We start from the raw sequence: 13,311 nt of genomic DNA, 5'->3' as shown, positions 1-13,311 counted from the left end.
ACAAGGTGTTGGCAGGACTCCAGCAGCACCGCCCCTCCCTCACTCCTCTGGCCGTGCAGGGGACACCAGTGCAGTGAGAGGAGGAGCACAGAGGCAGAACCAGGGAGGACTTGCTCCAGGCTGCACCCCTCAGGGCCCTAGTGGGCTACTTCTGGAACGTAAACACCTGCCCCCAGGGCACTGTCTTACCAGCCTGAGGCAGCAGCTCTGGGGAAGTCACCACCTAGAGGCCCCAGAGCAGGGCCCCTGCTCCTAACGACACTGGGACGGGAATCGCCTTTCACTGAGGGTCAGCGAGGAAGCTGCATTCACAGCCATGCAGCCCATCAGGGGCAGAGCTGCCAGCCTAGACTTCTGGCTGGGTCCCGGTTCTTTGCAGGGGCCCCAAGGCCAGTCCCCTGGACACACGGGGTTGGGGGGAGGAGCCCCTCACAATGCAGCTCACCAGCAGCAGCAGGCTGGGGACAAGGAAGGACAGGAGGTCCCACAGCAGAGACGAGAGCCAGAACGTAGCCACGTGGACGCCGCTAATGAACTGGACCTGCTTGGCCTTGAGGCCTCTCTCTTTGACTGTCAAGATGGAAAAGGAACTCGAAAGGAAAGCCATTCCAAAGAGCAAGTTGATGACAAGATAATGTCCTTTAGGGCCCCTGTCAAAGGCAGGATATAAAGAGAGAGGCAGTCATTTAAGTAGAACCGGTCAAAGCAACCATATTCCAAAATAACAATTTGTAATTAAAACAAAGAGACAAAAAGGGAGAAAGCTGGCTGTAAAGGAGAAGCTTAGCGAGGACGAAGGAAAGCTGTACATACTCATACAAGATGTCCTCCGCGATCTCCATGCTCGACTGAGGCTGAGGGTGGTTCAGTACCGTTATGGATGCCCTGGGCCCAGAAAGCAACTTGAACAGGATGTTATCCACCAACGCCAGCACCTGGGCCGTGGAATGGTACGCCTGGTTATTGAACAGTGCTGTCACGATGGTGTGGTTCCCCACGTCGTCAAAAGAAATGGCTACCAGGTAGTTCTGGTCAAAGACCTCGGGCTCCTCCTCCAACTTTTTCAGGAGGAATGGTTCCACTGGGCCTGGAAGAAAACAGACCACTGAGCGGGTCGCACCAGGCCTCGAGAGGCAGGGAGGACAGCGGCTCCTCCTGAACATCTCTCTCCTCACCAAGCCTCACACATATCCCCAGTGGGGTCCTCCTGTTGTGGCAGTGCCCTGACTTCCAGTCATCCACTTGGCCTGCAGGGCTGCCTCCTGCCTGAGCCCCTCAGGCCTGGGGCCTCAAGAAAGTTTTCCTTTCCTTGACTGGAGCAGCAGTGAAGTCTTGTCCAGGCATCTTTCAGGCTTCCCTGCTGTGCAGCCCCCATTCACACCACAGGCTTTGAACTCAGGCGCACCCTCTGACCCTCTGAGGCTGAGCTATGTCTATGTGACCATCACGGACTGTTCCTCTGTATTACTGCTTATCCACAAGACCTCTGGGCTAGGAGCTCTCTGAGAGCTGTTCATCACCACACTTCTAGCACACAGGCTGATTGACCAAGAACCCTAGAATTTTTAAGCTGGAATGATCACTGTACTGGTGGCCGAGGGTTACTGAGTGCCAGTGTTGCAGTGCGAAGCACCTTTGATGGGCACTCCCCTGGACCCTCTGGTGACAGTGTGAGGAAACCAAGGTTGGGAGAGGCAAGGCACTACCATCCCAACCATTTCTGCAGCTGATCTCTTGTACTTTACTAAATATGAATCCTTAAAATTTTCATTTTAAATTAAAATAACATGTCAATATAATTTTAAAAATCAAATAATTATACAAAACTTACAATGAGAGATGACAGTGCCATGGCCTTCCACAGCACTATCCCTGGCCCCTGCTCACCGGGGCAACCATGTTGAAGTCTTTCAGTCTGGGTCTCTCAGGATCAATAAATAGTCCATTTCTCCACTGACAGCCTATCTTGGAAGCAAGGACTTGGCTCTCTTAGAGGACTACCCCCACCTTCTACAGCCTTCCCTAGAAGGGCCTTCTAGCCACACACTCTGACTTCAGAGAGCATCACGTAGCCTAGAAGCACATGGCTTCACTGCAGGGAGCAATGGGCCTGCTTCCTGCCCCGTTTTCCTGGGCCTGGTACTTACTTTGCAGCTCCAGAGGATTCTGGTCCTCAGCCATAAGCACATCTGTCAGATGGTCTAGAAGCTGCGGACCCAGCCTGGAGTTCGGAGAAATGTAGAATGGAACAATAGTTTGACCATATGATTTTAGGGTCAGCTCCAATGGGCTGTTGTCCATGCTTATATCGAAGTTGAGGAATGAGAGGCTGATGCTAAGAATGACCAGAGGCACCAGGATCTGTATTGACAGCATCATGATCCAGTTGCGCCAAGAATAGGTAGCCCTTTTCAAGAACATGGCATAGAACTGTTGGCAGAGAAGGCTGAACTACAATTTAAAAAAAGGACACACCATTACCATGGTCACAGGTGGGAGCTGGCAGGCAGTGAAGCGGCTCGTGTTCAACGGTATTCTCTCATATTATGTCTAACATTTTGATTGTGTCAAAAATTGCTTCAAATTAAAATTCTTTGACTCAATTATTAGATTAACATTTAATGGCAGAAAAAGAAGGCGCAGATTGGAAAGAGTTTGGAAGAGAAGTCTAAACAGACACCAAATGTAAACAGGATACATTGTTTTTTACCTGTCAGATTGGCAAAAATTTTACTTTGATGAGGATACAGGGGGAGGGAAATGCCATTGCTTGCTGGCATTTTAATTTGATATTACTTTTTTAGAAAACAAATGAGCTGAATGCATAAATTTAATTCGACATCCACACAGTCAAAGAGAAGAGACTGCACTTCTAGTAATGCACCCACAGATGCACCTGTGGAGGGATGCAGGCCACGCACAGAGAGGTCCCTGGGCTTCGACAGTGAATATCAAAGCGTGCAGGCATGTGCACTGGGATCCCAAGATTCAGCCTTGGGCCCAGAGGTGGTGGCTGTGGAGGTCGGCGCCACAGGCTCCCATCAGCTTCTCTTTCACTGGTGCTGCGCTAGCTGGGTGGGCTGGGGCCTTCAAGTCTCAGGTTTCCCAAATACCAAACACCAAAACACCCCAGAAAGCCTCTCCCAAGCACCCACCATGTCTCCCACATTTGGATTTGAAGCTCCTTCCTCTCAAGCATTCACCAAAAGGCATTGCTATCACTCTGCCGGAGGTGGTGCTCTGAGAAATACTTCCTGGGAAGGTTCTGGAGTTGTTTCCAAAAGCAAAGCTTGGCCAAGTAGAGGCTGAATAGATCCTTCCTGGGGTTGGAGAAGAGCCTTCTGTGTAGGACAGGCACTGGTCTAGATAACCCCCAAGACCCTTTCCAACTAGGGGCTCCATGGATGGCAGCTTCCCCTTGAACAGGTGATGTAAGACTATGAAACAGTGAGTCCTCTTCACTAACCCATGAAAAGGCTCCCTGGTGGCTCAGTGGAAAGGAACTTGTCTGCTAATGCAGGAGACGCAGGAGACACAGGTTTGATCTCTGGGTCAGGAAGATCCCCTGGAGGAGGAAATGGCAACCCACTTCGGTATTCTTGTCTGGGAAATTCCATGGACAGAGAAGCCTGGTGGGCTCCAGTCCATGAGGTCACAAAAGAGTCAGACACGACTAAGTGATTGAGCATGCATGCATGCAATCCAAGAAAACCAATCTCATTATTTTGTAATATATCTCATAGATAGCTAAATCAAGACGACTAAGTAAAATGTATATCAACATTCTTTTTTAAGCATTAAAACCTGTATGAAATACAGGTTGTCCATGTATTTCATAAGAATTTTTTTTTTTAATTAAGAATTTCCCTGGTGGTTCAGTGATTAAAACTTCACCTTCCAATGCAAGGAGTGCAGGTTCAAACCCTGGTGAGGGAGCTAAGATCCCACACGCCTCATGTCCAAACAACCAAAATAAAAAACAAAGCAAATTCAGTAAAGAATTTAAAAAATGGTCCACATAAAAAAAAAATCTTAAAAATTTTTAATTTCAGGTGGTACCATGCATGATCTGTTTCATAGTGAAAGACTAATAAGAAAGGTTAAATATGCTTTTTGGACAGCAGATTTAATGCCTTTTTTTAAAAGCTAAGTCTCTTGATTTCTTTTTTTTTTTTTTTTTAATGCTTATCTATTTGTTTTTGGCTGTGCTGGGTCTTTGCTGCTGTGTGGGCCTTTCACCAGCTGAGGACAGCTGGGGCCCTTCTCCAGCTGTGGCACACGGGGTTCCCACTGCGGTGGCCTCTCTTGTTGCCAAGCATGGGCTCTAGGGCACTTGAGCTTCAGTAGTTGCGGCCTCCAAGCTCTAGAGTGCAGGCTCAGTGGTTGCGGTGCTCAGACTTAGTCTCTCCGCAGCACGTGGGGATCTTCCCGCGTCAGGGATGGAACCTGTTCTCCCATGCTGGCAAATGGGCTCTTCACCACGGAGCCACCAGGGAAGCTCGATCTAGTGCTTTTACTCTTTCTTTTTTCTGGTGAAAGAAATGGCCACTCCCTTTCTATGAGCTTTTCTGATACTTCCTTTCATTGGGTTGATCCTGGTCAGAAAAAACACTAGCATTCTGATTTTCAACTGGAGCAAAGAGCATGGTATTCCTGAAATCCAGCAGAGCCAATCTTTTATGTCTCAAATCTGCACAGTTTTCCTTAAGCCCCTATTAAAGGTTGACATTCATGTCTTGACAGAATAATATCATGATTCCAGGAATGAAACAGAAACCTGCTTCCTGCATTTGATGTATCTGCTCACCCCAGTGTTAGGATGGATGGGTAGGCCGGATGGTATTGAGAAAATCCTTGAATGAAGACGTTTAATCCTGTTGACAGGAACTCTGCTCACCAGTGGATGAGAATGGAAGGAGGGAAGCTTGATGATCTGCAAGTCTATGTCAGAATCCATCAGCTTATTAACCCTAAACCAAACCAAAAGCACAAAGAAATGAGAACTCTCAAAATCACAACACATTCCATTTTGTTCAGATTTAAAGAATGAAAGTCATGTAAGATATGAAAAAAATAAGTTAGGACACAAACAATGAGGAGAAAAAAAGCCACACCAAGATTACATACTGTTGGCAAGTATATACTGGCTGCTGCTGCTGCTAAGTCGCTTCAGTTGTGTCCGACCCTGTGCGACCCCATAGACAGCAGCCCACCAGGCTCCCCCATCCCTGGGATTCTCTAGGCAAGAATACTGGAGTGGGTTGTCATTTCCTTCTCCAATGCATGAAAGTGAAAAGTCAAAGTGAAGTCGCTCAGTCATGTCCGACTCTTAGCGACCCCATGGACTGCAGTCCACCAGTCTCCTCCATCCATGGGATTTTCCAGGCAAGAGTACTGGAGTGGGGTGCCATTGCTTCTCCAGTATACTGACTAGAAAGGGCTTAAAAAGGAACTAACAACTGAATTAACTGACCAATAGCTTCTCCAAATAACTGAGGCAACACTAGCTTGAATAGATTTCATTGTTTTCCTTAAAAGATACCACACACAAATTAAAACAAAAATATAATATCACTTAATATGTATTTTATGAGCAAAACTATAAATTATAAAAGGTGGCGTTTCTGACACTCCAGGTCTGGGGTTTATAAACTATGGCCAGTGGGCCAAATCCAGCCCAAGGTTTGTTTTGGTATGGGACGAGCTCAGAAAGGATTTCACATTTGTAAATTGCTGTTACATGGTTAATTAAGTGCCTACATAATACCCTTGTTATGTGACCATTCCTACACAGCCTAAAGTGTTTACCAAAGCTGTAATAATACTTTGGCCACCTGATGCAAAGAGCTGATTCATTAGAAAAGACCCTGATGCTGGGAAAGACTGAAGGCAAAAGGAGAAGGGGGCAGCAGAGGATGAAATGGCTGGATAGCATCACCAACTCAATGGTGCAAACTCCGGGAGATAGTGAAGGACAGGGAAGCCTGGCGTGCTGCAGTCCATGGGGTTGCAAAGAGTCACACACAACTCAGTAACTGAATAACAACAACACAATACCCTTGATTATGCGACCAACCCTACACAGCCTAAAGAGTATACTATCTGACCCTTTAGAAAAAAGTTTGCAGAAGCCCTGTTCAGGGTCAAATTCAGCAAAGTATGAGGTCAAAAAACATACTTTTACTCATAGTCTTTGAGCTAGTTATTCCATTGCTGGGAATTTGTCACAAGAATATAATTCAATAAACTGGTTCATTTTCCCTCCAGGACAGTTCTGCAAAGGACAGTAAATGAACCGTTATTTACTGCAGTGACACAGATTATCCCAAACTTAGCATCTTAAAACAACAGTAAGCATTTACAATTTCACACAATTCCAGTGGGTCAGGAATTTTGGGGCGGCTCAGCTGAGTGGCTCTGCCTCAAGGTCTTTCCTGCAGATGCAGTCCAGCTCTCGGCCACGCTACAGTTGTCTGAAGGCCGGACTGGGGCCAGAGGGTCTGGTCCACTCACAGGATAGTGCCCTTATGTGGCAGCGGAAAGAAGGCAGTGGTGTGTGGTTCTCTAAGTGTAGTTTGGACAAGAACACTGGTTGATGTTTTAATTAACATTAATGATTAAGACAAAACTGAAACAACAAAGATGTTATGTCAAAACTTCACTCATTCATCCACAAGGTGAGTAATGTTTTTATTGGACTAAATAACACATTTAAAAACCTCAAAGAGTATTTCCTCAAATTCTATTAATGAAATTGCTTCAGATAGGACGTACTTTGAAGTTTAATTCACACTATTAACATTTTCTCAGTCATGACTTTCTAAATCTAGACAGTCAACAAAGAAATAAACTCCAATTTATAGTGTTTACCAATTTTCATGTTGTAAATACTCTTACCAGTATTGATTTCAAATTGTCAACATAATGCTTCCATCACACAGTGTAAGTAGATGTAAAAGTAACCTCAAGAGCACTGATCATAGTAAAATGTAACCAAATCATGAGGACATAGGTTTTATTATTTCCCTCTGTGATTATTGTTATTTATAAGAAATATAGATTTGTTCTTTGTCCTGGTTCCGGAACAGAGCTCCTAAAACTCTTGCAAATTTCTAAGTGAAGAGAGCCATAAGAGTGTCCTTTGTCATGGTGACTTGAGATGGGGTCTGGTTGCCAGGGGAACCAAAACCATGTGATTGGCAGGTTAGAGCTTTTGACCACCTTCATCCAGTTACCACACCCCTGTCTCCAACCTCTGAAGAAAGTGAAAGCAAGCCAAAGTTGTTCAGTTGTATTCACTCTTTGAGACCTCATAGACTATACAGTCCATGGGATTCTCCAGGCCAGAATACTGGAGTGGGTAGCCTTTCCCTTCTGTAGGCAATCTTCCCAACCCAGGGATCGAACCCAGGTCTCCCATGTTGCAGGCGGATTCTTTACCAGCAGAGCCACAAGGGAAGCCCAAGAATACTGGAGTGGGTATTTCTATCCCTTCTCCAGCAGATCTTCCCAACCCAGGAATCAAACTGGGGTCTCCTGCATTGCAGGCAGATTCTTTACCAACTGAAGTATCAGGGAAGCCTGCCTCCAACCTCTGGCAACCACAAATCTGTTGTTTCTGTGAATTTTTTTTTTATATTCCACATTTAAGTGAGATCACATAGTGCTTGTATTTCTGTGCCTGACATTTCATTGAGCACAATGCCCTCAAGGCCCATCCATGTTGTTGCAAATGGCATGATTCCTCTTTAAAAAAATTTTTTATGGCCAAACAGTGTGTGTGTGTGTGTGTGTGTGTGTGTGTTCATCAATCACGTCTTCTTTATCCATTCACCTGCTGATGGACACTTAGGTTGTTTCCGCAACTTGGCCACTGTAAATAATGCTGAAATAAACATGGCAGTACATGTTTGAGGTAGTGAGTCCACTTCCTTTAGATATATACCCATAAAGTGGAACCAGATCACATGATAGTTCTATTTTTAATTTTTTTGAGGAAATTTCAATATTGCTTTTTATAGTGGTTGTATATCAATTTACATTCTCACCAACAGAATACAAGGGTTCTCTTTTCTCCATATCCTTGCCAACACTTGTCATCTCCTGTCTCTCTGCCATTCCAGTGGGTGTTAAGTGATAGCTCATTGTGGTTCTGATTTGCATTTCCCTAATGATTAGTGATGCTGAACACCTTTTCATGTACCTGTTGGCCATCTGAATATTTTCTTTGGAAAAAAGTCTATTCAGGTCCTCTGCCTATTTAGAAATTGGATTTTTTTGCTATTGAATTGTATGAATTGTTTATATATTTTAGATACTAACTGCTTATCATACGTGTCTGCAAATACTTTCTCCCATTCAGTAGGTTACCTTTGCATTTTGTTGATCATTTCTTTTGCTGTGCAGAAGCTTTATTTTGATGTAGTTCTTCTTGTTTATTTTCCCTTTGTTACTTGTGCTAATATTCTCCCCTTTACTGTGAGCTGGACCTAGTGACTAACTTCTAGTAAATAGAATATAGCAAATGGGATAAAATGACACTTCCAAGATTAGGCGACAAAGTGAACATGGTTTCCATCTGGTCATCTTTCTCTGATCACTCACTGTGGGGGATACCAACTGCCATATCACAAGGTCACTCCAGCACCCTGGGTGGGGAGGCCCACATCATGAGCAACTGAGGCCAGCCAGCAACAACAAGAGTGAATGTGAAAGTGGATCCTTCCCCAGGTGAGCCTGTAGAGACTACAGCCCCAGCTGGAGACCTGACTACATGCTCACGCTCAGACACTCAGTTGTGTCCGACTCTTTGCGACCTCATGGACTGTAGCCCACCAGGTTCTTCTGTCCATGGGATTTTTCAGGCAAGTATATTGGAGCGCGTTGCCATTTCCAACCACCTCAAAAGAGATCTGAGCCAGAATCTCCTACCTACTTTCTCCTGGGCTCCTGACCCACAGAAACTGTGAGGTAACAAATGTTTGTTGTTTCAAGGCTGCTAAGTTTCAGAGTAATCTGCTAGCACCAATAGATAATCAATACAAGCCAAAAAAGGAGCATAACAGACATGAGACACCTGAAAGGGAAATATCATGTCTAAGTAGCTGTCTCAGTAAGAATGGAAAGAGAGGATGGATCAGAAGAGAGATTAGGTGAGAATTTTCCAAAACTGACCAATACCAGCAAACCACAATGTGAAAAGCGGTAAAAATCCTAAGCAGAACACAAAGAAAACCACAAATGCATATCACTGTAAAAATGTTGAAAACCTAAGAGAAAGAAAAAATAATATTAAAAGCAGCCAGAGGTAAAGGACAGATTGCATTAAAAGAATAATAATAATACTAGCAGCTGACATCTCAGTGGACATATGGAAGTCAGAAGACAATAGAATGGAAGGAATAAGCAAAAATGATCTATTCATATAACGGAGAACTATTCAGCAATAAAAAACCAAAGTATTTATTATACATGCTACAACATGAATGAACCTCCAAAAATTATTCTACAGGAAAGAAGCCAGATATAAAATACACACTGTATGATTTTCTACATATGAATCCAAATGATTCCATTCTTATGAAATGTCCATAATAGGTAAATATATAAAGACAGAAAGTAGACTAGTGGTTTCCTTGGACTAGAAATGGGAACAGGAATATTTGGAATATTTGCAAATGAACATGAAAGATCCTTCCAGAGTGATGAAAATGTTCTAATGTTGGCTTATGGTCCCACCATAAATTTACTAAAAGCTATCAAACTATATGGTATGAATTACTGGTTAATACTACAGTATGTAAATTATACCCCAACAAATCTGTTTTAAGAAGAAGAAATCAGAATTACATTGTAGAAGTATTAAAAACAATCCCTGACAATGTAAAATTCTGTATCAAGGGAAAATTCTTTTAAAAATGGAGACCAAAAATATATTTTCAGGCAAACAAAAACTCTGAGACTTCATCAGATCAGAAAATCTGCACTAAAGGAAATATATATTGTTTGGGCAGAAAGAAAATAGCCTGAGATGGAAGCTTAAGGATGAATGATGCTTAAGAGTGTAAGAACAATGCAAAGGGTAAATACGTGCTAAATTTAAATGAATGCTGATTGCACAAAAAAACAATAATGTGCTATAGACTTTTAAATATACACCGAATTGAAATAGTTGAATAAATACCACATAACAAAAGTGGAACAAATGGAATTTAAGAGTGCTATAGATTGCATTGTCTGGAATGCAGTAAATGTGCTAGTTTATTGTACACTTTAATAAGCTAAAAATGCACATTGAAATCTTAGGATAACCAATAAGAGAAGAGCAAGATAACGTACAAATTCTAAACTAACGGAGGAGAAAATATAAAGAAAAAAAAAAACCCACAAAAAACCCTCTAAATCAATTCCGAAGACTAGAAAGGAAATAAGAGAATATGGAATTGATGGGATAAATAGAAGACACTGAGCAATATGACAGATTTAAAACTAAATGGATTAGAAGTTTATTACTCACTAGAAAAGACCCTGATGATGGGAAAGATTGAAGGCAAAAGAAGGAGGCAGCAGAGAATGAGATGGTCAGATAGCATCACTGACTCAATGGACATGAATCTGAGCAAACTCCAAGAGATAGTGGAGGACAGAGGAGGCTGACATGCTGCAGTACACAGGGTTGCAAAGAGCTGGACATGAATTAGCAACTGAACAACAACAACACAGAACTACTTAAAAGATAAAGATATACAAATGAATGTTTTTTAAACTCCAACTATATTCCATTTATAAGAAACACATCTAAAATATGTAGCTATAGTATGAATGAATGCAAAAGAATGGATAAGGAGAATATCCTTCAAAAATGAGAAACAAAATCATTTTCAGACCAAAATAACTGAGAGCCTTTGGCACCAGCATAAAAACAGTAAAGGACATGGGACAGAATGTACTTCAGGCAGAAGGAAAGTCTGAGAAGCACAAGGAAAAAAAACACAGAAAGAGCTGAATATGTATATGAATTTAAACGACCATTGTCTTTGACAAAACAATAATGTTTTGTGGACTTAAAAAAGGTAATTAAAATACATAATGATAGTATAATGTATAAGTTGGTAATGGTAGGATGTGTGTGAATAAAATTAACGTGTTTCAAAGCCTTGATATTTTCCAGGAGCAGAGTAAAGATATTACTTCACCTGAGACTTTGATAAATTACTTATGTGTATCTCAATATCTAGGCTTACCATTAAAATAATAAAATAAGAATATATAGTTTCCAACTAGTATGGGGTAGGGAGGAAACTACAGAATGAGAAAAAAATAATCCTTAGAAGGGATAGAATGTCATACAGACTCAACAGGACTTGTAGAAAATATAAGGTAAAATGATAGATATATTGTATTGTAAAGTAATTAGCCTCCAACTAAAATAAATAAATTTATATTTTTTAAAATGATAGATATAAATTTTAATATATCATAAATAATACTCATTAATAGCTTGCATATTCCATTTCAAAGACAAACATTATCAGACTGGGTAAAATAATACTGACCTGGTCTCCTTGCCACTTTATGGCCCAGTGTGGCTGCCTGGGTAGTTTACCAGGGAGGCCCTCTCAAAGCCTTCCTCGCACTGAGCCAGCATTCCTGCTTCATTCAAATAGCTTGGTGGATGAATCAGCCAATGCCAGAGCTGCCCTACCTTGGGAGATCTTTTTTTTCTTTTAATTGGAGGCTAATTACTTTACAATATTGTGGTGGTTTTTACCATACATTCACATGAATCAGCCATGGGTATACATGTGTTCCCCATCCTGAACCCCTCTCCCACCTCCCTCCCCATCCTATACCTCAGGGTCGTCCCAGTGCACCAGCCCTGAGCACCATGTCTCATGTATCGAACCTGGACTGGCGATCTATTTCACATATGATAATAAACATGTTTCAATGGTATTTTAAATGAAATAATAAACCTTCCTAATGGTCTAAACCAGTCGAGTTCGGGTTATCAGTTACTTAGAGTCAAAAGCATCCCAACTGATATGATGCCACTTTTTGCTTTTCATCCCTAGGAATTTATGTTAAAATTATGATTGTTGGATGATATCATATTCAATATTTTCTACACTAATGAAATCCCTATTATTGGAAGCACTAGTCAGAGGCTGGAAGACTATTCAGTGAGGATGTTATAGAAAGGATTCAAACACTGGGCAACGTTTAAGTACCCTTCCAATCCTAAGATTCCTGGAATCTATGGTTTTGTATTCACTTACCGAATGAAGATTTCTTCCATAGTGGTGACAGAGACCCCAAAGCTGGCAATGCCCAGCTCTTCCTGCCTCAATTCCAAGTCAGTAAACAGAGCTTCAAACCTGGAAGGGAAGAGCAGTTTTATTCATCAAAGGTGGAAGTTGAATCCCTCTTTATTACCCTTGGCTTTCTACAAAGGAAAAAGCATGGACTATGGAGTTAAGAAGATATTTGTTCAAATCTCAATTCTGTCCCTCTTGAGCTTCATGACTCTGAACTTGAACAATGAGCATAAATAATACCATTTACTTCAAAACTTTCTGTAAGGATAAATCAAATATACACCTAGCACACTGCAGGTGCAAAGTAAATATTAATTCATCTCTGAAACTGTATCAAGCATCTTTTCTGACTAAAACACTGTAAGACTAGAAATCAACTACATGAAGAAAAAAAAAATAACCTGCAAAACCACAAACACATGGAGGCTAAACAACATGCTACTAAACAACTGATGAGTCACTGAAGAAATCAAAGAAGAAATTTAAAAATACCTTCAAATGAAAATGAAACCACAATCATACAAAATCTACATGGTGTGGCAAAAGAAAGAAGGTCTAAGACGGAAGTTTATAGTGATACAAGTCAACCTCAGGAAACAAGAAAATTTTAAAATAAATGACCTGTTTGGGAACGCATGTAAGAATTAAAGATTTTAAAATTAAAACAAAACAAAATAAATTTAAAAAAATAATAAATGACCTAAACTTAACCTAGAGGAACAACAAGAAGAAAAAACCCAAAGTTAGTAGAAGGAAATAAATCATAAATATTAGAGCAGAAATGAATAAAGACCAAAAACAATAGAAAAAAGCAATGAAACTAAGAGGAGTTTCTTTGAAAAGATAAATAAACTGATGAACCTTGAGCTAGACTCATTAAGATAAACAGAGTGGGCCCAAATCAATAAAATCAGAAATGAAAAAGGGGAAGCTACAATGGATACCACAGAAACACAAAGGAATATAAGAACTGTATATGAACAATCCTACACCA

At 41.5% G+C, this 13,311-nt stretch overlaps 1 protein-coding gene across 1 annotated transcript in view; it reads right to left on the bottom strand.

Annotated features, from left to right (window-relative positions):
* Positions 1–13,311, bottom strand: part of LOC138429251 (ATP-binding cassette sub-family A member 17-like) — a 75,008-nt gene that overhangs the window by 24,205 nt on the left and 37,492 nt on the right. Inside the window, exons 14-18 of the mRNA XM_069570538.1 lie at positions 12,279–12,377; positions 4,808–4,970; positions 2,148–2,451; positions 814–1,087; positions 446–650 (exon numbers count right to left, since the gene is read on the bottom strand). Coding sequence (XP_069426639.1) covers positions 446–650; positions 814–1,087; positions 2,148–2,451; positions 4,808–4,970; positions 12,279–12,377 — 1,045 coding nt within the window. The remainder of the gene's footprint in view (positions 1–445; positions 651–813; positions 1,088–2,147; positions 2,452–4,807; positions 4,971–12,278; positions 12,378–13,311) is intronic.

The sequence above is a fragment of the Ovis canadensis genome, chromosome 24 (assembly GCF_042477335.2).
Source record: "Ovis canadensis isolate MfBH-ARS-UI-01 breed Bighorn chromosome 24, ARS-UI_OviCan_v2, whole genome shotgun sequence".
NCBI classification, from domain to species: Eukaryota; Metazoa; Chordata; class Mammalia; order Artiodactyla; family Bovidae; genus Ovis; species Ovis canadensis.
The sequence above is the reverse complement of the archived record's forward strand: the minus strand, read 5'-3'. Positions and strand labels throughout refer to the sequence as shown.